Source organism: Lycorma delicatula, chromosome 3, assembly GCF_047948215.1.
Source record: "Lycorma delicatula isolate Av1 chromosome 3, ASM4794821v1, whole genome shotgun sequence".
In the NCBI taxonomy this organism is placed as follows: domain Eukaryota; kingdom Metazoa; phylum Arthropoda; class Insecta; order Hemiptera; family Fulgoridae; genus Lycorma; species Lycorma delicatula.
Genome location: NC_134457.1, coordinates 129447968 through 129471146, shown reverse-complemented (window position 1 = coordinate 129471146; position 23179 = coordinate 129447968). Strand labels below are relative to the sequence as shown.

General features: G+C 27.1%; 1 protein-coding gene and 1 long non-coding RNA gene across 3 annotated transcripts in view; one reads left to right on the top strand and one right to left on the bottom strand.

Moving 5' to 3' along the window:
* The window catches only part of LOC142321994 (uncharacterized), a 49184-nt gene that overhangs the window by 971 nt on the left and 25034 nt on the right, over positions 1-23179 (bottom strand). The window contains exon 4 of one of the 2 annotated variants that reach the window (XR_012755751.1): positions 11217-11768. The exons of the other annotated variant lie outside the window; for it this stretch is intronic. This is a non-coding gene — a long non-coding RNA (uncharacterized LOC142321994). Of the gene's footprint in view, positions 1-11216; positions 11769-23179 lie in introns of those variants that run through there. 2 annotated transcript variants of the gene reach the window in all.
* Positions 1-23179, top strand: part of LOC142321993 (phenoloxidase 1-like) — a 57206-nt gene that overhangs the window by 19019 nt on the left and 15008 nt on the right. The window contains exons 3-10 of the mRNA XM_075360562.1: positions 461-650; positions 9465-9691; positions 11021-11223; positions 12218-12368; positions 13866-13967; positions 14322-14486; positions 18287-18415; positions 20877-21065. Of these exons, the coding sequence (XP_075216677.1) occupies positions 461-650; positions 9465-9691; positions 11021-11223; positions 12218-12368; positions 13866-13967; positions 14322-14486; positions 18287-18415; positions 20877-21065 (1356 nt within the window). The remainder of the gene's footprint in view (positions 1-460; positions 651-9464; positions 9692-11020; positions 11224-12217; positions 12369-13865; positions 13968-14321; positions 14487-18286; positions 18416-20876; positions 21066-23179) is intronic.

Below are 23179 nucleotides of genomic sequence, written 5' to 3'. Positions count from 1 at the left end.
TATACCTTAGTTTCTTTTTCTCCTTGTTGTTTCAAAATCCTTCTGCTAATAACAATAAGTAGGGTTTACTGACAAGGAAGCCACTAAAACTTGTCAACAATTTTCTGCAGAAAGCAATCTTTAAATATTGAAGTCCTGTTAGATGAGACTTGACAGGCAGCCAATTTGAAGCGTTCATGCATAACTACAATTAATTGCTGTCGCTTTATTTCTAAAGCTTTAGAATTAAAAAAAAGTAAGGAAATAATTAACAGAAATTAACAAAAAATCTAATAACCTAATAACAGAGTCTTGACTTCCAACACAATTTATCAACTCATTTTAGCTGTAAATTTTCCTACTCTTTACTCTCTATAAAGACAGGGAAATATTTCCAATTACAATCACTGCAATTGGAAATATTTTTGCTAAGGTAAAATAAATGTTTTATAAATGTGCATAATTTATTTACTTTTTACAGGAGGATCGCTTTAAGGATTCTGAGATAACTAATAGGTTTTCAACAAGTACATCAGCACCAGTTGTACTTAAAAAATTACCATCACTTCCTGATTTGGATTTACCTTTAAGACTTCCGAAACATGCTATCTTTTCTCTTTTTATACCTTACCATCGTAGGATGGCAGCAAAACTCATTGAAATCTTCCTAGGTATGTTTCATAGACCATTAATTTATTATAATATGTAGTCCAATACAAACCGTAATTTGAAAATGTTTCTTTTGGCAGCAAGGATTTAAAAGATAGGTAGCAGAAATTATAGTTATTCTGTTTAAAAATTCATTTTTTTCTTGGCATTGTTTTAACAAAAATGTAAAAAAATCTGTTCGTTGGTCAGTCATACTTTTTTTGTGAGATGTTTTCTGTGTTAAGTTGTAAAATAACAAATAAATAAAACTAAATTTTAAAACACCATTGACATTTAGAAAATAATTTATAAATTATTCGTTAAATTTTGTCGTACAGAAGTTGATGTCAAATTAAAATAACTTAACAACTTACTCATTAATTTAGAGTAAAATTTTGATATTTTGATGTAGAAATTAAAGAATATATTTAAAAAATAATATTTTCTATTTTTATTGTGTTTGAAATTCAAATCTGAATAAAGTATAATTCTGAATCAAATAACAATCGAGCTACATGTTCGCGATCTTAAAGAGTCTGTCTTCTTGACAGACCACCGACTATTTGTTTCCACACGACTACTTTTTCTGAGCTGAGAAGAATGCTCCTCATGCCTAAATCTGTAAACCTTAATCAAGTAACATGCACTGCTTGAAAAAAGGCCACAGTGCGGAAAAGAGAAAGTACAAAGTGTATCACTTCCTGAACGACTTTCTTTAGTTTTTTTTTATGCAAAACTGACTACTTGGCTAGGGTTCACAAGTTTGAATACAATGAGCAATCGTCTTGAGTCAACAAAATGTTGACTCAAGGAAGGAAACGAGTCGCATTAACAATTTCCTAAGCGATCTATAGTAAAACGAATTAATTTTACAAGTTGCTTTAATTGTTTATTAAATGTACGCATTTAGATAATGTTTATTTCTGTGATTAAGTATTTCCATCTAACTGACTACAAAAATGCAAAAATAACCATGTAAACTTACATGTTTGAAAAATCATGCTTTATTATGGTGCACGGTCTGCCATTTCACAGAAGAAAATTATTGGACTGTTTTTTTAAACAGTACTTTAATAAAAATAAATATCAAATGAATAAATTAAATTACATGCTCTAATTACAACCGTATTAGTTGTCATGAAATATTGAACCCTACAATTTGACAATGTCTTGGCATGTACAACAACCAGTCATGAAAGTTTTGGTAACTGTTTAATTTTACAAAGATAATGCCCACTAGGCCAATAAGCTTTATTTCTAAGCTTATAGAAATAAAGAAAGTGTTACGAAGGCATGTTTACCAGTATACTAGTATGTTAATGGGAAATCAATGCCAGAAACTCACAAGTATCGTTGTGTAAAGAATAGATGGTTCATAAAGATAATAAGAATGTGCTGGAATATTTAAATTTGTTCATAAAGTCACATATTAAAACAAATGTTATACTAACTCCTGATCTCACATAATCAGATTTTTTCTTAAGAATTTTGAAAAATATTGTGGCTAATAATAAATTCATACCAATGAAGAATTGAAAAAAAAATAAAGTGAAGTAAACCAAAATAAAAAAGTTGAAAACTTTCAACTACATGATGAAGAGTATCCATTACTGTGATTAACTCAGAAATAACAAGTCAATATTTTTTTTCAAAATGTGGTTTTTATATAAACTACATTGGTATTGATAAACTAGAATGGTGAATCTTTGATTGAGATCATCAACAAAATAAGTAAGATCTATTAAAAATTTTGTTATAAAATCATATAGACTCTGTGATTGCAGAAATAACCATGGCAATTTCTTTTGTTTCTCTATTCTCAACCAAAGGTGTGAAATTATTATGTACTGATATAACAGTTCATGTACAATAATCTGAATTTAATGAGTTTTCCTTTTTACTGTTATTTTGTTAATATAAGCATTTCCAAGTCATACAGTTTATTTATTTTTTTCATTAGTTTATTTTTATTAAAGTGAGTATCAATAGTGATAGTGATCCAGATGTTGTCATAAATATTATAAATCAATATTATTTATATAGTATTTTATTCGTATAGCATCATAAATATTGCCATAAGCAGTATAAATCAGGAAAATGAAAAGAAACGTAAGATAAACATTATTTGGAATTCAAGGGTTAGAAGGATTTAATTTACTAATTGGATAGATATTATTATTAAAATGCAAAAATTAGTACCAGTGCAGTCAGATAGTTGTTTCAGTAAGTTTGATTTTGATGATCAAGAAAGTATTCTTGACCACATTAATAGTTTATCCAATACGATTGAACAACATATTATTGAAAAATGTAATTTTAAATCCTAGAAAAGATGACCCAAAAGATAAACACTGTAATTCTCTCTTCATACCATGTTCTAAGAGGAAGTGATAGAATTGCAGTAAGTAAAATTTCATTCATATCTCTTTATGGTGTTATAGATATGGTATTATTACAACTATCCATAACACACCATAAAGACTGTCTCCGATGTCTTCTTGATATACAACAAGAAGGTAAAATTCCACACCGTTAAAGAGATATAAGCTCTACATCAACGGCATATTCATATTCATACAGAATCATTTCCTTAAAGGCTTATCCATTTAAAAACATCCTTAAATACCTGGATGCTAAATTGGATATTAAAACTAAACATTCATGATTCAAAATAGCATATCCTGATAAAGCAATGGTTAATTGTAAAAATTTTATTTAACATATTTTAATGACAATTTTAACTACAGATCAGGTAGGTTTAAGGTATATTTCATATGACAAATTTTAGGAAAAATTAATGAGCCACAGTTGAGTAGATTCTGGCAAACTAGTTACACCTGTTGAACAAATTATTCATAAAATACATGGAAAAAAAAAAGATAAATGTAATTATGTTTTGTGGCAGTTTAAAGAGAAAATGACTGTGTGTAAGTATCAGTTTTAATTTTATGCAGAATTTACCCATTGCTATTTATCCTGTTCAAGGCTTTTTTTTATTTAAGACAGTGTGGCTTAGAATAAATAACCTAAATGTAGAATAATATTACGAACATTTAAAAAAAATTTTTAAAACTTTCTTTATACTGTGCAAAATTTTATCAAAAGGCAATGTCAGGAAGTATGTTAAATTAAGGATGCAACATTTAAAGACAAACATGAAAAAAAACCATTGTGAGTTAAAGAAAAGCAAGTAGAAAAGAAATACTTATATCATGAGGGTAAGTTAAAAAGGGAGCAAAAGAAGTCTGTTCAATGCTGTTAATGTACCTTAATTCTTTTATTTCACTAAACGTAATAAAGTTGCATCGCTTTAGTAATGGCTGCCCCGTCGAGAATAAAAATCATACTGTCAAAAGATTTCTACTTGTCTCAATCATACTGACAAAATAATAGTACTATTACCAAATAACCAGGCTAATCCTATTTGCCAAACAACAGATGTTCTGATGCTGTTAAATGCAAATTAAGAAAAAATTATGGAATTTATAGGTCAGATCAATACAAAGACTAAATACGGCCAAATTTAGAAGTTCTAAATTTGACACTGATGGGGCAAATCAAAGACATAATAATTTTGATGCTACATGGCCTTCATTTAATAAAAAACCTACCTTTCAGTAGATTCTAGGAAAATTGTTCAAAGAAAAGATAAAATAACTTGTGCATACAAGTCAGTACATGTCTTGTATGCCAGATCTACAATGGAGTAGTCATTACACAGGATTATGTAGATGGACTGATTTCACACAAATTTAGGTTAATCAAACTAAATTCCAACCCCTTCATATTACCACATAATATAGCATACCCGACTGAAAAACTGCCATAAATAAAAAATACTTGTATATCTTTGAAAGTTGTAATGCTGAAATTGAAGATGCTGCAGGCTTTTGGGAAGTGATTGAGCGATGAACAGTTAATGAAATTAATCAAGAAGTTGAACATGAAATTTATTTTAATAAAGATATTTTACTTTGTGCCCTTAAACAAAAGAACAAAAAATTCTCAAAAAGGTCCGAGGGATTATTAGAGATGATTAAAATATTTCAGAAAATTTGACTAATTTTTTATTAAGTATATATACAAGTATATAAAAAAATTGTTTATCTCCAATTATTTCTCTATAATTTCATATTTGTTTTGTATTAAAAAGGTTCTATCATTTAGTTACAATATTAGTAGAGGAATAAAATATTTAATATTTATGCATAATTAATATTCAGTATATAAGAATCAAATATTTAACGGTGTATATTGTTATGCTTAAGAAAATGAAGTAGGAAAAATATATAACAGCTATTATCTCACCTTTCATACATATTTGTACTTTTTTTATTCGGACAATGTCTTTTTGAAGAACTATAAATAAATAAATTGTTGAATTTTGATTTTCAATTTTTGATGTTTTCAACTGATGGCCTAGTCTCGCCGAATCCTTAACAATTTTATTTTGGGAGTTTGGATATCATCTGTCTTTTGTTTTCAGTTCATCCGTTAAATTAAAACTGTTTTTATTTTTATATTTATAAAAATTCTGGTATCTGTCATGTGTTTGCTAACAACTTTTCGTAGATTGCAATCACGTATCTAATAAAAAAAATCAAATTTGTTCTAAGAGATAAACGTTTTTTTTTGGAATTTCCTGGGCAACTTTTTTTTGCAATTAATAAATCATTAGCTTCAATCCAATTTTTCCCTATTTTGTTCATACTACTATAATGTCCTTTCATTGAATTTTTTTTCTGTTTAGCCTCCGGTAATACCTTTCAGATAATACTTCAGAGGATGATATGTACGAATGTAAATGAAGTGTATAATTTTGTAGTCTCAGGTTTGACCATTCCTGAGCTGTGTGGTTAATTGAAACCCAACCATCAAAGAACAACGGTATCCACGATCTAGTATTCAAATCAATGTAAAAATAATTACTTTACTAGGGCTTAAACGCTGGAATTCTCAACATTCAAATCAGCTGATTTGGGAAGACATGCTCACCACTAGACCAAGCCGATGGGTTTTCTTTCATTGATTGCCCGTGATGAAATATTGCACATATAACTTTATATTTTTTCCCCAATAGTTTGTAAGCATTATTAGACACTTTTATTTCTTTAGTTTCAGTTATTTTGTGTAAACATACTGTGTCGTTTTCCAATAATTTTATTGGAATGATCAACTGTTTTTTTTAAATGAATTTTCATTCTATGTATGAAATCTGTGTTTCCGCATTCAGCACAGTTTACTATCTATGTGATGAATTGGATAAATATTCATGGACGGTATGTGACCATTTCTTTAATCTGTGTCCATGAATAAGCTTTAGATGCTTTTCTTTGTTTTGTAATTTTTTAGCTTCCACAGTTTTACTGCCGTCCAAGAAATTTGATAAACATTTGTTTTCTGTCTTTCAATTATTAAAGTCTTTTAGTGGCAGTCCAATAGATTCTGTGGAGTGCGAAAATTGTTCACAATGATTTATTAAATTTAAATCATTCGTTTTGCACAGACCTTTATCGCAATCCCATGACTATTTTTGGTTAGATTTCAAAAGTGATTAATAAAGAGTCTGTTTCAATTATTTCTTTTTGGTATACTTTTTTTTTATTTAATACCGTTTCTTTTCGATTGTTATATGCTACTTTTTTAGCACGTAAAATTTTCTCTTTGTGGCGATCATAAAATTTTCGAGCTTTTAGCTTCTATTTGTTGTCTACTCTCGATTTTTACAGTTTTAGTCATCCGAGAAATCCTTTTGCTTATCACCAACTTCATTATATCCATGGAATTTACAGGTTCATCAAATAATTGAATTTTGTGACTCACAGAAATGTTATTTTTCATTACGTCGCTATGAATTTTAGGGTACTCAAAAAAATGTTTAGTACCTGCAAAAGAGACTGATTTTTTTAGGCGATGTAAGTTCATTTTTCAAATGTTTAAACTATCGAAACGATCAGAACGATTTTGTTTGTCACGTAAAACATCAGATTGAACCTGTTTCACTTCAGAATTTTTGAAATCAGCACGAAATCTTAAATACTGAGCTGATTTCGAAATTAGACACAAAAGTATTTTTATTCATTAAAATATTAAAAATATCAGAAACTTTATTGTATTTATTTGACTAAAAAATGCTTAAGATATTTAAGAAAAAAATACTGTTTAGTGTTCTCTATGAAGCAATATATGTTCCGAAAGTTATCAAACGTTTACGAAGTTATCCAACTTTATTCAAAATAAAACTATTATAACTGTAAAATTTACAATCGTATTCAGACTTTTTTTAATCACTATATATAATATATATTGACGACTACAAAAATTTAAAAATTATGTTATTTGCTAAAATGTATTTCATTTCATAATTATGTTATTTTAAGAATGTTTTAGTTTAGCCTTATATCACTAAATTGATTTTTAAAATTATAATAGTTTTTACTTCAAAAAATATGAATTGGACGTATACTATGTGCAATATCAACCTAATAAAGACGTAATTAAAATACATTAAATATTACTCATTGTTAATATTTACTTATTTATTCAAAGGTAAAAACTTCAAATGAAGGTTATGTTGCACTGAAGCTATTATTAAAAAGTATCTGTTTTGTGTTAATATTGTTAAGAATGAGAGCATCAGAAATATAATTCAAACTACCTATGAAACTAATACTATGTACCTGATGATCAAGTTAAAAGATTTTACCAAATGCACTGAAAAAAAATGTAACCTTAGTTTAAGAGAAAGTTCCAGTCAAATACAACAGCAAGAATATACTAAATCTGAAATCATGCATTTGGTTATTGGATGATACATCAAGTTTAGTCAATAACTATTCATCTGTTAATAAGATTCTTCTTATGTTTATGAAAAAAACAACTTCAAAATTCTTATTAAATAAAGCACTCGATCTTCATGAATGAAAATCTTTTAGTTTTTTTGCAAAAATATAAAATTAATATAATCTCTTTAAAATTTTTCTTTTCATTTTTATTATTTCAAGTATATGCTACGTTCCCATCTGGTACTGCTACCTAGCGACGCGATTCGTAAACGGATTAGAAAAAACTCAGGGTCAGGACAAAAATTTCACATTTTGAAATTAAAAAAAGCATGAAATTATAAAGATTATCAAATATTTATCTAAAAAAACCTATATTCATTAACAACATCTATTTCTGCTATATGTAGTTTATTTCATCAAAATTATTATTATTTTAAAAATGTTTAAATGTCGATTTGCGAGTTGGTCAGAGTAAACAAGTCTTCGGTTTTGTTCCATCGGACAAACTCTCGTCCGGCGTCATTCTACCAAACGACATGATTGCTACAAATATATACATTTGTCTGTCATCATATTTTCTCATTTTCACATTATAAAAAATGTTATTTAATAATATGAACAATAAAAATACTTAAATATTACTGATTCAGAATAGTAATAGTAATTATAATAATAGTAATTTAGTTTTAATATCTCCAAAAAAATTTGATTCATGTTATTATTGAGGTCTCCAAACTTTTCACTGGTCTCTAAGAGCTCTATAAAAAAGAAAATCTGTACATGAATTATATTGATCAACATTATGTTTAGTCAACTATTAAGTTTATATTTTATTAGTACTTGTATACAAATTAATGAGTGTTGTGAAATCTTTTAGTGACCAAATTTATGAAGAATGTATATTTTAAATACTGCATAATGGTTGCAAATTAATAATTTTACACCTTCCTACATATCTGAGGATTTAGTGTTCAATAAAAAAGTTTTCTGACACCAGAACAAAGAAATAATTGTATAAAAGCAATTAAGAAAAGTATCAATTCTTTATAATATAAGGTGTTTAAGAATCAATCTATCTACCTGATTCATTAAAAAAAAAAAAAATTGTAGTAGGTCTTCAAAAAAAAACTATAATGTACATTTTCTACTTAAGTTATATGTATTTACACATTACCAGTTTCATGTTTGTGGTGGTCTGATAGTGTCTTTGCCTTTTATCCATAAAGTTCTTAGTTTGAAACCTAATCAGTGCTTGGCAATTTTCATATGCTGCAAATTTCATCTATCATTAAGAAACTAATTGGAAATTATCCTGTTATGTCCAGAGAGAATGAATTAGTAAATAGCTATAAATGAAAACAGTTTTATTTAAATCTCAGTTTATCAAGAATAGATTGAAATAGTTGCAATTTATTAAAATATAATTTACAGTTTAAAAATATTCAAACAATATAAGTAGCAGAACAAGTGGATTACCTTTGTATGTTTATGTTTGTAATTTCATAATGATCTGTGTGTAAACTTTATAAAATTTAATTTCTTATCATTAAGGAAAAAAAAATTAGGCTAGGTGTGGCCTGCACTTACCAGAAGAATAATATATAGATTATGTTAATACCATCCTTAATAACTAAATCAGCTGAACTCAGATTTGATTCCCTGCAAGAGTCTGGTTTATTTCATCTTCCCATTAAATGATGTGTATATTATAAAAGGGTATGAAAAAAGAATGGAATATAATAAATATTCTTTGCAAACAAGAGTTTTAGAAAAAAATGAATGTAATTTAACTAACATTTAAAACAGTTTTTTGATTTACATTTTGATTTCATTGTCAAAATGTTTGTCTATAACATAATCATAAGCATAAAGCAGAGTTACACTATAATAACTCAACTAGATACACTGCACTGTACAAGAATAAAACAACTGATAAATTTCTTTTATTAAATTAAGATTTTATGTACAAATATTTATAGTATAAAATACTTTATGTGATTACTTAATTAACAAAAATATTCATCATTATCTATGTTACGTGATTATGTTTAGGTTTGAGAAGTTTAAAGGACTATCTCTCTGTTGCAAGTTTTTGTCGGGAAAATATGAATCCTCAGTTGTTTAATTATGCAATGAGTGTGGCTATAATCCATCGTCCAGATACTCGACATCTTACAGTTCCTCCATTATCAGATTTCTTTCCTGAAAAGTATATTGATGCAGCAGTGCTCAAACGTGCTAGGGAAGAAGCTGAATTTGGTAACCGAGGAGTAGAAACTGTAAGTTTTTCTTTTTATTTACAATTTTATTAATTTGAAAAACAAAGGTTTGTGCTCTTTCTTGTAATATCATAATTTGATTTTGAGATAAGCATACCTTATATAGGTTATAAGCCCAGTTTAAAATACAGATTTGATTTTTCAAATCTTTCTCTCAGGCTAGGTACTACCGAAACGGTTTTGTTAATTGAATACTAGTGAAATTATTAAATCCAAATTATTTAGAGACCTTTCACCATTACTTCTTCAAAAGTAATTGAAGTTATTTGGTAAGAACACTTTTACCAAATAGGATAACTTAATGATAATTTTGTAAGTAGTAACAATGAAATTTCTTCAAATTAAAGAAAGGAAATAAAAAAATTATTTCTTAGACAGTTTCTATTTAATGTTGGACATCATAACAGATTTAAATTATTATTTTCTAAGCAATGATCTTTCCAATCAGGAACCTTTCTTTTAAGGGTCTTTTTAATTATCTCTAATACTGCTTCAGTGGGAGCTTCTGATAGCACTTTGTTAATAGTGTCTATTTTAAATTCTCTTCTCTATTTCACTGAATATTATTTAAGGCATTAAAGGGCTTTCTAACCATTTTATAATCCTTACAATTAATAACATTGCTACTATAAACTTGACTGAGGAGGTACTAGTTTCCATTAATTTGAAAGTGATTGATTTACAATTTTGAAGTTCTTACATATTTAATCATGTCATTCTGCAAATCATACTGGCAAAAATCATCACCATTACTTTCATATGATATTTTTTTTTTTTTTTTGGTAAGAATATTTAATATAGCTTTTTGATTACCATATCTAATTTTGTGATGAATAAAAAATAACTTAAAATTATTTTCAAATAATTTTAAGTCATTTTAAGTAGTTCAGTGTTCAGGCTGTTTAAAGTTAGAATGAAAGAATCTAGATTGTATCTTCATTATTTTCCGAGATAACATTCATGAATGATCTTTGGGATTGTAACATAATGAAATCATTATTAGGTTTTATTTAAAATCTTAAATAGTACTAAATGTATAAAAGAGCATTTTAAAAATATTACAAATAAAATGGTTAAACTGTAGTAGCTGAAAATTGAAAAATAATATTTTTGAAACATTAAACTAATAAGAAAAATGTACATTTAGAACATCTATGATAATAATTAAATATGCTTCATTTATTGTATATTTTTAGTTTTATTTTGAATTTGATTAAGGTGAACAAAAAAAAAAATTTTTCCCACTTTTAATTGTAATCTTAATTAATTTGTATTAGTGTAAATAATTTATTATTATTAATGGTTTTTGTTATTTTATTTTTCAATCAGTTACCACTTGAAATTAATCTTGATTATACTGGATCCGATTTAGAACCAGAGCACAGAGTTGCTTATTTCAGAGAGGATCTTGGAATTAATCTTCATCATTGGCACTGGCATCTTGTTTATCCATTTAATGGACCAAGGAATGTAATTGATAAAGACAGGCGTGGGGAACTGTTTTACTACATGCATCAACAAATGTTGGCAAGGTAGGATTAATTTTATTTTTCTGTTTACAGTTAATAATAACAATCAATTATTTCTGCTACAATAATAATTACCCAACATCATGAATTTTTATCATAAGCAAACAGTTTTATGAGAGTTTACATTAACTTTTATTTTGTAACCGTTTGAATATTTTTGTATAGTACATATCATTTAATAAACGTACAATGCTGTAACGTAACAAAATCACTTACAATCTTGAAAAGACGATATTTTTTTTAGATTTGATCAAATTTACATTGTTTTTCTTATTGAAAATGGAATTTATGCTTTATTTGACTGTTTATAAGCATTAATTCTGTATGTTTAATTGTTTAAATTAATTTTAATTTAAATGATTGTGGTATTGTATTTGTTGCTCCTGTTGCATTGAAGTAGTTCATATATAAGTTGGCCTCTGTGGCACGAGCGGTAGCATCTTGGCCTTTCATTTAGAGGTCCCAAGTTTGAATCTTGGTCAGGTGTGGCATTTTCACACGCTGCAAAGTTGTCAAGTTGTCATTTCATCTCATCCTGGTCCCAGAGGCTAAAAAAAATCATAACCAAGGTTTACATTAATTTTAAGCCTCATACAAACTATCCCAATTTTTCTTAACGAGCATAGAAGGCTTTTTATTCTTCATAATTGTTATAAATAAATGTTACGTATGTCAACTCATGGTGTAACTCATGTCAAGTTTTCTGCAATTGTTAAAGTTAAGACATTTAACAAACAAAAATAATATTTTGTAACAAAACCATTCCATTCTGTAACCAGAATGAATAAGAGAGACAATATTATTAAAACATACATGCATAAAAAAGTAATTATAAAATATTTTATTTAAATATTATTATCTACACAAACATTAGAATAAATTACTTAAGTACAACTTTAATGTTCTGCAATGATATGTTCATTATAAAATAACATGAAATAATTAGAATTTTAATTTATGTTTGATTTAATTATAAAGTAATATTTTTTTTTTTTAGATTTAATATTGAAAGATTAAGCAACAAACTAGAGAGAACTAAGCGATTATTAGAGTTTAGAGAACCTATACAAGAGGGCTATTTTCCTAAACTTGATACTTTAACAGGCAGTAGAAATTGGGCTGCCCGTGCCCCCAACACTGTACTCAGGGTATGTATGTAACATAATCAAAATATTAAACCTAAAAACTAAGAAAATATAGATATATTTAGTACTAATCACCTGTCAGATACTAATAATATGTTTTATAAATTCCTGTTTAAAGAGGGTTTAATATGGAAACAAAACAATAACTCTTTTTCCACAAGCCCTTACAAAGCCTAAAAGCTGTTTGCTTTGTATGCAGTTCATATATTAGAAGAATGCCTGGTTAATAAAATTAAATAAAGTGTTAATTGGTTTTTTATTGTAGATTTATTTCATGTGATTAAGGTAAGTCTTTTGTACAGTTTACTTAACTTTGTTCAAGCAGTTTATTAAATAAAAATAAAAAAACTTAAAAAGGTGATTGTTACCCCTATTTTTTACCTACAATTTGTTTTTCATCTTCTTGGGTATTTTATTACTCAGGATTGCGTAACAATATTTTGGTACTCAAGATTTATAAAAAGTGGGTTTTTTACTTAAGTATTAAAGCAAATCAATATATTCGAATGCACATCTATAAAAACAGAAGTAAAAATAAGTAAACAACATATAAAAAACCTCAGGCTGTAGGCTTAGTTACAACTTGTAAAACCCAGTCTTTCAATGGTTAAAAACATTGTGGTACAGTAATTGGAAAAAAAATATTTTTATTGACTTTTACAACATAAAATTACTTCCTGGACTAAGGACTTCTATCTTTTTGGAGACATACTTTTTACTCTAAAGTTGACAGTGCCCAAAGGGGTGGTGTAGGGAGTGCTGTATGACTACTTTTAACTTTCTCCAACAATTAATTTAAGAGTATACTTTTTCTATTATTAATTATGACTAATACAAAGTACCAGTTACAATGTAAACTGGGGAAAATGCATTAGCTTATAATTTTATCAAATTTACCAGAATTCAGCCATAAAATAGTAAAACCTGCTAGTTATATAATAATTGTACCTTGGGAACCCTTTTTTTGCCATTTTTTTTTTTTTTTTAATTTTCAGTTTTAAATAAATTATTTCAATTTAATCTCTTCAAATTTGCAAAAATATGATTCTATCCAAAGTGCTAATATTATGAGTACTGACATAAACAATTAAAGAAGGTGACAATTGCTGAAATTTTTGTATAATAATGGAAAAGAGTTGCAGGAATCATGATTCATTATATTAGGCAATAAAGATATAATGTTAGGTAAATTCATTGAAGCATGATGAAAGATGATGATAAATGCCTCAATTTCAGAGTTTTGGTGCTAATTAGTAGAACCTTTTTTTGGTAGAATTACCAGTAGCATCTTGGTAACTCATTGCGTGTCATTGGTAACTTAACTGAAGAAGGTGTACTTATTTACTCTATAAGGTCCTTCAAAAGAAAAAGTTCCATTATTTTAAAAGTAAGTTTTTTAATATTATTCATTTTCAAATTTTAACTGTAAACACTATATGTAATTAAACTATTAAATAGTACATTATAAACTTATTCTCAATAATGTTGTTTCACATCTAGGATATAAACAGACCTGGTGAGCAATTAGTATTTGACATTCAAGATTTAGAACGGTGGAGAACCAGACTTTATGAAGCCGCACAAACAGGACGAGTGATTGATGTAAGTTTTTCTTGAGTTTTACACTTACTATTGTTTATAATCTCTTTCTGTACTTTATTTTCACCTCTTATTGAAAATTAAAAAAAAAATGTTTTCTAGCACTGTAAATTCATCTTATCCTTTTCACTTATACGATATGACATTCCATAATAGAGTACATCAGCTCCACTATTACATTATTTGTCAGTGTAACATTATTATTTATCCATCATATAAATTTCATTATAGTGTATCTGTGGGATGTAATTTTCTCTAGCCTTTCTCAATTTTTTTATATTTATTTTATTAACATGATTAATTTTACTATGAAATTTATTTATGTATAACTAAAATGTTTTTGTGTGATAATTTCAGAGTAATGGCCAGATTATTCAATTGAATGAAACTGATGGAATCAATATTTTAGGAAATTTGCTTGAAGCAAGTGATCTAACTGTGAATCGTAATCTCTATGGAGACCTTCATAATCTTGGACATATTGCAATTGGTCTTTGCCATGATCCAGATCATCGTCATCTTGTAAGTATAGTATAATTTATAGTTATACCCAGCACAGTAAAATGTTTCCCTATAAAAAAGACAGGCAAATAAAAATAGATGAGTTAATAACTATTAGGCATTACCTTCTAAAGTCCTTGTAACTTTACAAGCAATATTTTAATGTGAAGTCAGCAAATAAGTGTAATCTTATAAAAGAAGGAAGGAACGTGTGGACTACTTCTCCAAAATAGGTATTCATATAAGAAAAATATATTTTTTTATGAAATAATAAGTAAATAAAGATGTATTAAATTATTTAATAATAATTGTTTTGTTTTTTTTTTTTTATGAATATGTGTTATTTGCTAAATAAATAATCAACTGTTCTTTAGACAGAATTGTTTAAGGCAATTAAAGTTGTGTAAACTATTCATTTTTATTGAAGAACTGAGCCAAATTTGTTTAAAAAAAGTTCAAGGAATGACTCAAAGTCACTGTAATTGCTTGTATAACATCAGTTGATTTGAGAATTGTAGCACCAATTAATACCAAAATAACTGAAAGCATATACTGATATGTATTTGTAAACTATTACATTTAATAAATTTCATTTACTTTATAGTTTAAAAATACCAGTAGTAGTTTAGTTTAAACAAATTTTAACTATCATCCATCTTGAGCAAAAACAATGTAAAATAACAAAAATATATCTCCTAGTAATCCTTTGCCCCATAGACAAAATTGCTGTCAGTTTAGGTAATGAAGAGAGTTTGATTGTACAATGTAATTATTTTCCTTATTAATTTGTTATATGTCTTTATTTATTATTGTTAAATAATCTAATCAATAATTATTGATTTATTAAATCTCTGATTTCTCTTTAATTATCTTCTTCATGGATTTATTTCATTAGTATTTTACAAATCTTCAAGTAAATTCTTAATATTACAATTAAAAAATAAAATAGCCTACAAATTAAACTGGTTCTTTATCAAATCTAAGTCTCTAAATCCAGAATAAATAATATGTCATCATATGTATTTGGGGGCTAATCATTTTATTAATCTATTTATATTGAAAGAATAGTAATCAAGGTTTAACATTTTTCCCCACAGGAAGTAATATATGGATTTGAATATCACAAACAAGAAGAAAATTTTGAAAAGATTTCACAAAACATTAAAAATAGTTGTAAAATTAGAAACTAGTGATAAATTCTCATACTGTTTTATCTTCCCTGATTTTACAGTTTTTTCAAATTGATAATCTTTTTTACAAATATTATCTGTTATGCAAATTAAATAATCGTAAAAGTAGAACAAATAAAGTAAGAGGCACGTATAATTTTACCTCAGCCTAAATTATTAAGAGTATTACTATAATCTAATAATTTAAATTTATATTTGTACCTATAAAGCAACTTGCCCTGAGTCACTGACTGATTAATTCATCAATGCCCAGAAAAAACTACTGAAGATAAATTGATGAATATTTGTGTAAATGTTTTTCTTATCGTGTAAGTCCACATTAAGAAAGGATTTTTTGAAATTCTGAGTTTAAAGGGTTAAAATGGAGTAATAATGAAGTTTACAATTTTTTTTAATTTCTGACTAACAAGTGAAGATATCAATTTGTTTTTTGGTGTGTGTAATCTGCATGTGAATATCTAAAAACTAATTTCTGGATTTTTTAAATTCTGAGTTTAAAGGAATTAAATGATTTTGAATTTTTATTGAAACCTGGCCATTTTTTTTAAATGTTTGGTAACAAATATAATATCAACTTGATTTTTAGTATGTGTAATATTCATGAGAGTATCTAAAAACCAATTTATAGATTTCTGAAATTTTGAGTTTTAAAATGTAAAACATTAAAGGTAACATTAAATGTTATTATTTATTGAATTTCTCTTAACAAATGAAGATATCAACTTGATTTTTTATGAGTTTTATGTGAATATCTAAAAAAAAATTTTTAATTTTTCAAAATTCAACCTTAAGAGAGGTGATAAAATAAGTTAAAAAAGTGTTGTACAATAATTACAAATTTTCCCAGTTTCCGACTATATTAAAATTGAAAGTACATTTTCAGATAAATTTCTTAAAACCATTTTTGAGTTTTTTTGAATATTTTTTAAGGGATGTGACCGTGTACAGTGGTGGCTCAATATGCTAAAATGCTTCTTTTGTAAATAATGGCTAATGAATGATTTCCCTCAGATTTCAGCTACCCTGGTGAAATAAGGGTCATACTGAAGTTTTAAAGGTATTAATTAAGGGGCAAAATTAATGATTTCTTATGGTTTTTTACCTGAAAAATTGAACAAAATAAAATAAACTTTGTGTAACTTTTCTGATCTATTCAACTTACCTTACCACATTTTATTCAAAATTATATTCTCTACAGTTTTTGTCTAAAGTTTTTATGTGTTTATTAGTCATTTACAAAATTACTGTAAGTCAAACATAAAAAACCAGGCTTTTTACCCCAATTTATTGGTTTTCACCCAGATTTCTCAAAAACTACTGCAGATACAGTTTTGGGACCTAATTTGTTTAATTTTGAAATAATTTTGTTATTGCATAATAAAAATTTAAAGATAAAAATAAACATCAGACAGTTTGAGGGAGAGATGGTCTTATAAAAACTGTAATAGATAGTAGTAGTACTCATATAAATTAATAAACAATTTTCATTATTTTAGAATTTTTATTATGCAATAATGGAATTATTTCAATTATGACTGAGGAGGTAGGATCCTACGAAAGTACTTTCATGAAAATTAAGGTAAGATATGTCTTATCTCAATATTTTGTACTAGATGGTATATTTAATAAATTTTTTATAAATATATATATATATATATATATTATTATTATTATTATTATGCTTTTACGGCCAACATGGGACCACTTAAATCAATTTTAGTTGGATCTTTTCTGAGAAAAGCGTGTTATTTTACTCTTCCAAGCTGCCCAGTATTTCTTCATCCGTTCAGATCTTGCTTTGTTTTCTTCATCCGTAAACACCCTCTTCGTTGTATTTTGTCGTTTGTCTGTCTTTTGTTTAAATCTAATGCTTTTGTCTTTTAGCTTTGTAATTTTTCCAGTTTTATTCTGTAGGTCAGTCAGGGAAATTCCCAATTCTTTCATATCTTCTCTAATTTGTTTGATCCATCCTACTTCTAGCTTTTGGAACCAGAGCTTTTCAATGATATTTCTTGACAGTCTTGTTTCTGGTGTCCTTATGAGATGACCAAAGAAAGAGATTCTTTTTTTCCGCATAGTATCAGTAACAGGCTCCATTTCTCGATACACCACCTCATTTGGCACAATCCACCATTGGCCTTCTTTTTGGTGTTTTTTATTGATACACGTTCTGACAATTCTCCTCTCTATTTTCAGAATTTTATCAATTCGGTTTTTCTGAGTGATTTTGAAAAGGGTCTCGCTTCCATAGGTGGCTTCTGGCTGAACTACAGTCAGGATGATTAGAAGAGTAATGTAACTAAATTCTACAAAGGTTAAAAATGCACTGATTTACTCCTTTAAAAAAATGAGTTGGCAACTAAAAAAACCTGTTTGTAAGAATGATAAAAAAATGAACTAGGAAAGAATTTTGGATGTGATAATAAAATTTACAACTTGTCTGTTACATATAATGATGCAGTATCATAACATCATAACCACACTTAAAATGTTACTAAAAGAAATACAAGAATTCTTTCACGAAAAAATAATATTTATCGTTAAAACTTTCATAATTTTAATTTATATTCATTAAGTAACAAATAATCAGTTTATGTGATACTAATTAGTAATGTTATTAAATATTTTCAGGAAACATTTAGTGTGATGGGAGATTTAGCAACCACGATGAGAGATCCTGTATTCTATCGCTGGCATGAATTAATTAATGACATTTTTCTAGAACACAAAAGTACTCTTCCTCGTTATACTATTGCACAGGTTTACTGCTGTTTTTATTGTTAAATGATTTAAGTAGCTGTGTAAAATTGTTTAATATTAAATATTAGATTAGATTACTTTATTAAAAAGAAAGAAACAAATTTAAAAATGACTTACTTTCTAACTGAATTTTACTACATTTAGAGCTTCATCAGTGACATTGTAGATGGATGGCATTGTTGTCACTACACAACAAGAAATAGACAAGTTTGAGGAAAAGTTTAATGCCAGTATGGAGAATGGTATAGAGAAGGGAAAAATTGAAATAATAAATAAAATGCTAACTAAAAAAATACCTATAGAAGAAATACATGAGATGACAGGAATATCCATAGAAGAAATAAAAAAGCTAAAAGCAGAAATATAAAATATAGATATTTAAATGAAAACCACCTCACCCAAATGTTCTCTTAAAATTAGAGCAAGGCTTAATTTTAGTGCAGCAAATTTTAGATATTACACTTGTACCTTTTAGAGATAATTAGAAAATGCCTTAATGTGTAGTTAAACAGTATATTTGATATTCATTAAGCAATAATATTATAGATTTTATACACAATATGTAAAATTTGCATGTTGTAGGATACATCATATGCCTGTTTTTATGAAATAATCTGTAAAGGTTGAATGAAGTACCTTGTGTTTTTTGCCTGTGATTATGGATTCAATAAATGGAGTACAGTATTTAGTGTTATCACAGTTGTGTACTCTTGTTTTGCTATGTTTATCAGGATATACTTCATTCATTTGTTATGTGATCTTATTTATTTTACTTATAGTTTTGAAAGAGATACAGTAATTACTTTACTGAAAATATTAGAAAATTTTTATAATAGTTGGTCAATTTGTATTAGCATTAAATATATATTAACATGTTAGACTAAAAAAAGATTTCTAATTAGCAAAAAATAAGCAAATAAACAGAACTGTAAAAACCAAACCTCAACAACTACAATAAATACTACATCAGAGAGACTGAACATAAATTTATTCAAGGATACAAAAAAAAATACAAGCAACAGAATCAATATTTTCAAATGATCTTATACAAGTAGAAAAGTACACAATAATATTAAATACAAGATTTGATAGCAAAATAATTGAAAATATGTTTCAAAACACATGTTCAGTATTACTGTAGCTTTACCTAAGATATTTGTTTCCTGCTTCAGAAGCACTTAAGACAAAACTAAACCTATTAGAAGGAAACATCTATAAATTGATAAGTAAAAATAAAATAACTGAAACAAGGAATAAATAACTTAAACTAATAGAACAATTAAAACATGAGCAAAACAGAATTTGGCGCCCTTTAAGTACAGAAGATGAGAGAAATTGACCAAGGTCCAACTCTCTTTGAAAACTGCTCATAAAATAAATTTATTAGAAACCAAACTTTTAAAAAATATTCTTAAGAGCCAAATTATTAAATATGTTAATACAATATTTGATCAATTTTTTTTTTTTAATCTTTCTATTAACTTTTGAAGTCAGTGCCAAAATAAGGGTTGGTAATTTTTATTTTAAGCTGCTGCTACCTTTTAAAAGTGACAGTTCCAAAGAATTGATGAAGTATTAGTTTTTAGTGCATAGCTTTCTAAAGTTACTTTTACTTTTTTAAAGATTTATTTTTTATACATTACCAGATTTAAATTACTGAATGTTGAGTAATGTTTTACAGTATGTTTTGGCAATGTTAGTGGGCAGGTTATATTAAAGAAATATATCTAGACTACACTAAGTTTTATCTTTGCATTAATTTATTTTGTATATGAACTATAAAACTATTAATTTGCAGAGCAATCTTCACAGTGTACAATATACACTGTGAACTACTGTTAATATGTAAGTGTATATTTCAAGATAATCTACCACAAACAACGGGTAGGCAGTTTTTAATGTCCTGTAAAGTTTCTGATGATATAGAAATGTACATATATTTATAACACTAACCAACAAATCATACCAATTTGTATTCTTTTTATGTATTGCATTACTGCAGTTACTATCCATTACTGTAGTGCTTTTAAATATGTTATCTTCATTATCAGTTATACGTTGTTAAAAATAAATCCATTAATCATTAATAAAATGAACGCAGATTAGAATTTGAAAGTGATCAACCTGCTTAAATAGGAAACAGTGATAACATTGTATAAAAGGATATTTAAAAATTGTCATCACATTTCTGATTAATTTGATTAAGAATAGTTTTTAAATAATCTAACACTGCAGTGCATTCAAAATAGTGAACAGTGTATTTTTTGTGCATTTTTTTAACAATGAACAGCTCATTAAGAGAGGTATTCTTGAAAGCATTACAGTGTTAATAGACATTGATAAAGAAACAAGTTATTTAATTATTCTGTTTTTGAAGTTTGTTATTAATTAAAATAAAGGATATAAAATTATATATTTATATTTCAATTATGATAAAACAAACATTTCTTTACTTTTACAGTTGGATTTTAGTGGGGTAAGAGTAACTGGAATTGAAATCAACAGTGCAGGATCAGGACCAAATGTATTTTCTACTTACTGGCAAAAAAGTGATGCAAATTTAGCCAGAGGGCTAGATTTTTCACCACGAAGTAATGTGTTTGCTCGTTTTACTCATCTACAGCACGTTCCATTTAACTATACAATTACTGTAAGTATTAATAATAATCAATATGATGAAAAATTGGTTGAATTACTGGAATGTGTGCATGTATATGTTTGTATAAAGCATATGTGTTTGAATATGTTTAATAGTATTTGTATATCTATGCTAAAATTAGCTTATTTCTCAGGAATGTGTCCACCAAGCTGTAATAAATCAAGTAACTTTGATAATGGGAATAGACTAAGTGTTTTAGAGTATGAGGGCCAGGTACACAAACTTTTGAATAATGATTGAGGCTATAGTTAGGGAAAATTTAAGCAATAAACCAATGTATTTTCACTATCTGATGAACAGTTAGTATTCTTTACTGATTCCAATAACAAGAAGAATATTGCAATACTGTCTAATTAAATACTAAATGTGTTTGAGTTTGAGACTCAATAACGCCCAAAAAAAATGGATTGCCAGATTTTTATGTTTAATACACAAGCTATTAGCCCAATCAATTTTACATTTAGTGGTTGTCTTCAAGTGTTTATTTTTTTCCTTAAATGAGAAATGTTTTAGATTTTAGGTCTTAAATTTAGGACCCAATTTTTTATTAAAAATTCAAAAGAGCCTTCTTTTATAGAATCTGCAGTTATACATTTTTTAATGGATTTTTTTCAATCATGGTTAAAAGAAAGTCCTGGTACTTAATTGCAAGATGAAGCACTTAGTAATAGAGATTGGTGTTCAGTACAAATGTTCTGTATCATTGGAATTGATGATCAACACATGCTACTGCTTACACTCCAGTAAGCATTTCTTCAAAACTAACATTAGAATTATTTTTTACTAACTATTTTAACTAGATTTATACTAAATACTCTATTTTTTTCTTATAATATTGCTGAACTTGTAAACTATTTATACACATTTTTCTTAAAACTAATGTAAATAGCAAAGAAAATGAACTAACCAACATAAATTTGAAATCTGATTGATTGTAATTTTTAAACATTTATATTTACATGTATTGATATCATAGTGATATAAAAATAAATAAGGGATAAATAATTTCAAGGGCAGATGTTCATTTGGATGATGAACATATGTTCAAATGATATACAAGCTGTCATTCCAAACCATTTCAGTGGTCTTGTTATTATTATTTTTAACAATGAAATTTAAGTTCAAATGAAATATGAATGAAAAAATGGCATTGTATTTTAATATACTTATACCAATTGTGATAAATTAACAAACTAAAATGTTGATATTCATTCATTTTGTTAAGATGTATTATCTTAATCATTCTCAAATCTCCTGAAGCACATAAACTTGAAAATAGGGGATTTAAACTATCGTATTGACCTGAATATAAGACAATATTTTTTTTGTGAAATGTTCCTATAAAAAGTGTATTTGTCTTATATGTGCAGCCTAACAAATAAGGACATATAAGTAAGAGGGATTTATACCGTTTTTGCATTTACAAGACTGGCTTGTTATGAGAGAAATATGTGCACGTCGCAGCAGAGCTCAAGGACAAAACTAAACTGACATTTTTCTAACTTTGTCATTGACAGGTTCATTCAGACAAGCATTAAATAATTCCATGCATTATTTCTTCTTTTTTTAATGTGCATATCAGCGTATGTAAATTTTGCAACAGTGGATTTATTAGAATTGTGATGTTTTAGTTAATTATAACGTCATAGTCACGTGATGTACACAATTTTTTGTATGCAACTCAGAGAGCATGTGCACTCTACTCTGTTCATTACCGCGTCGATAGTTTTTTTAGGTTACTATCATGGTGGAAAGTGTTGAAAGGAGAGCGTCTTCGCTATTGTAGATAAGTAAAGGAAAGAAGAGAAGTTATGATGCAAACTTCAAATTATGTGTTTCATGTGAGGCAAAACGTACTAATATCGTACAAGCTTCAAAAAAGTTTATAGTTTCTGAATACAATATTCAACGTTGGTGGAAAGAAGAAGAAAAGCTTCAAAATGCCACTGCATTACGAAAAGCATTCAGAGGATCCAAAAATGGGAAATTTGATGCAAATGATAAGGTTATTTTTTTTTTTATGTGCAGGAAAAACGAAACAAAGGCTTGCCAATAAGTCGTGAAGTGATTCTAATGTGGCAAGCTTGGGCTGATGCAAACGAATG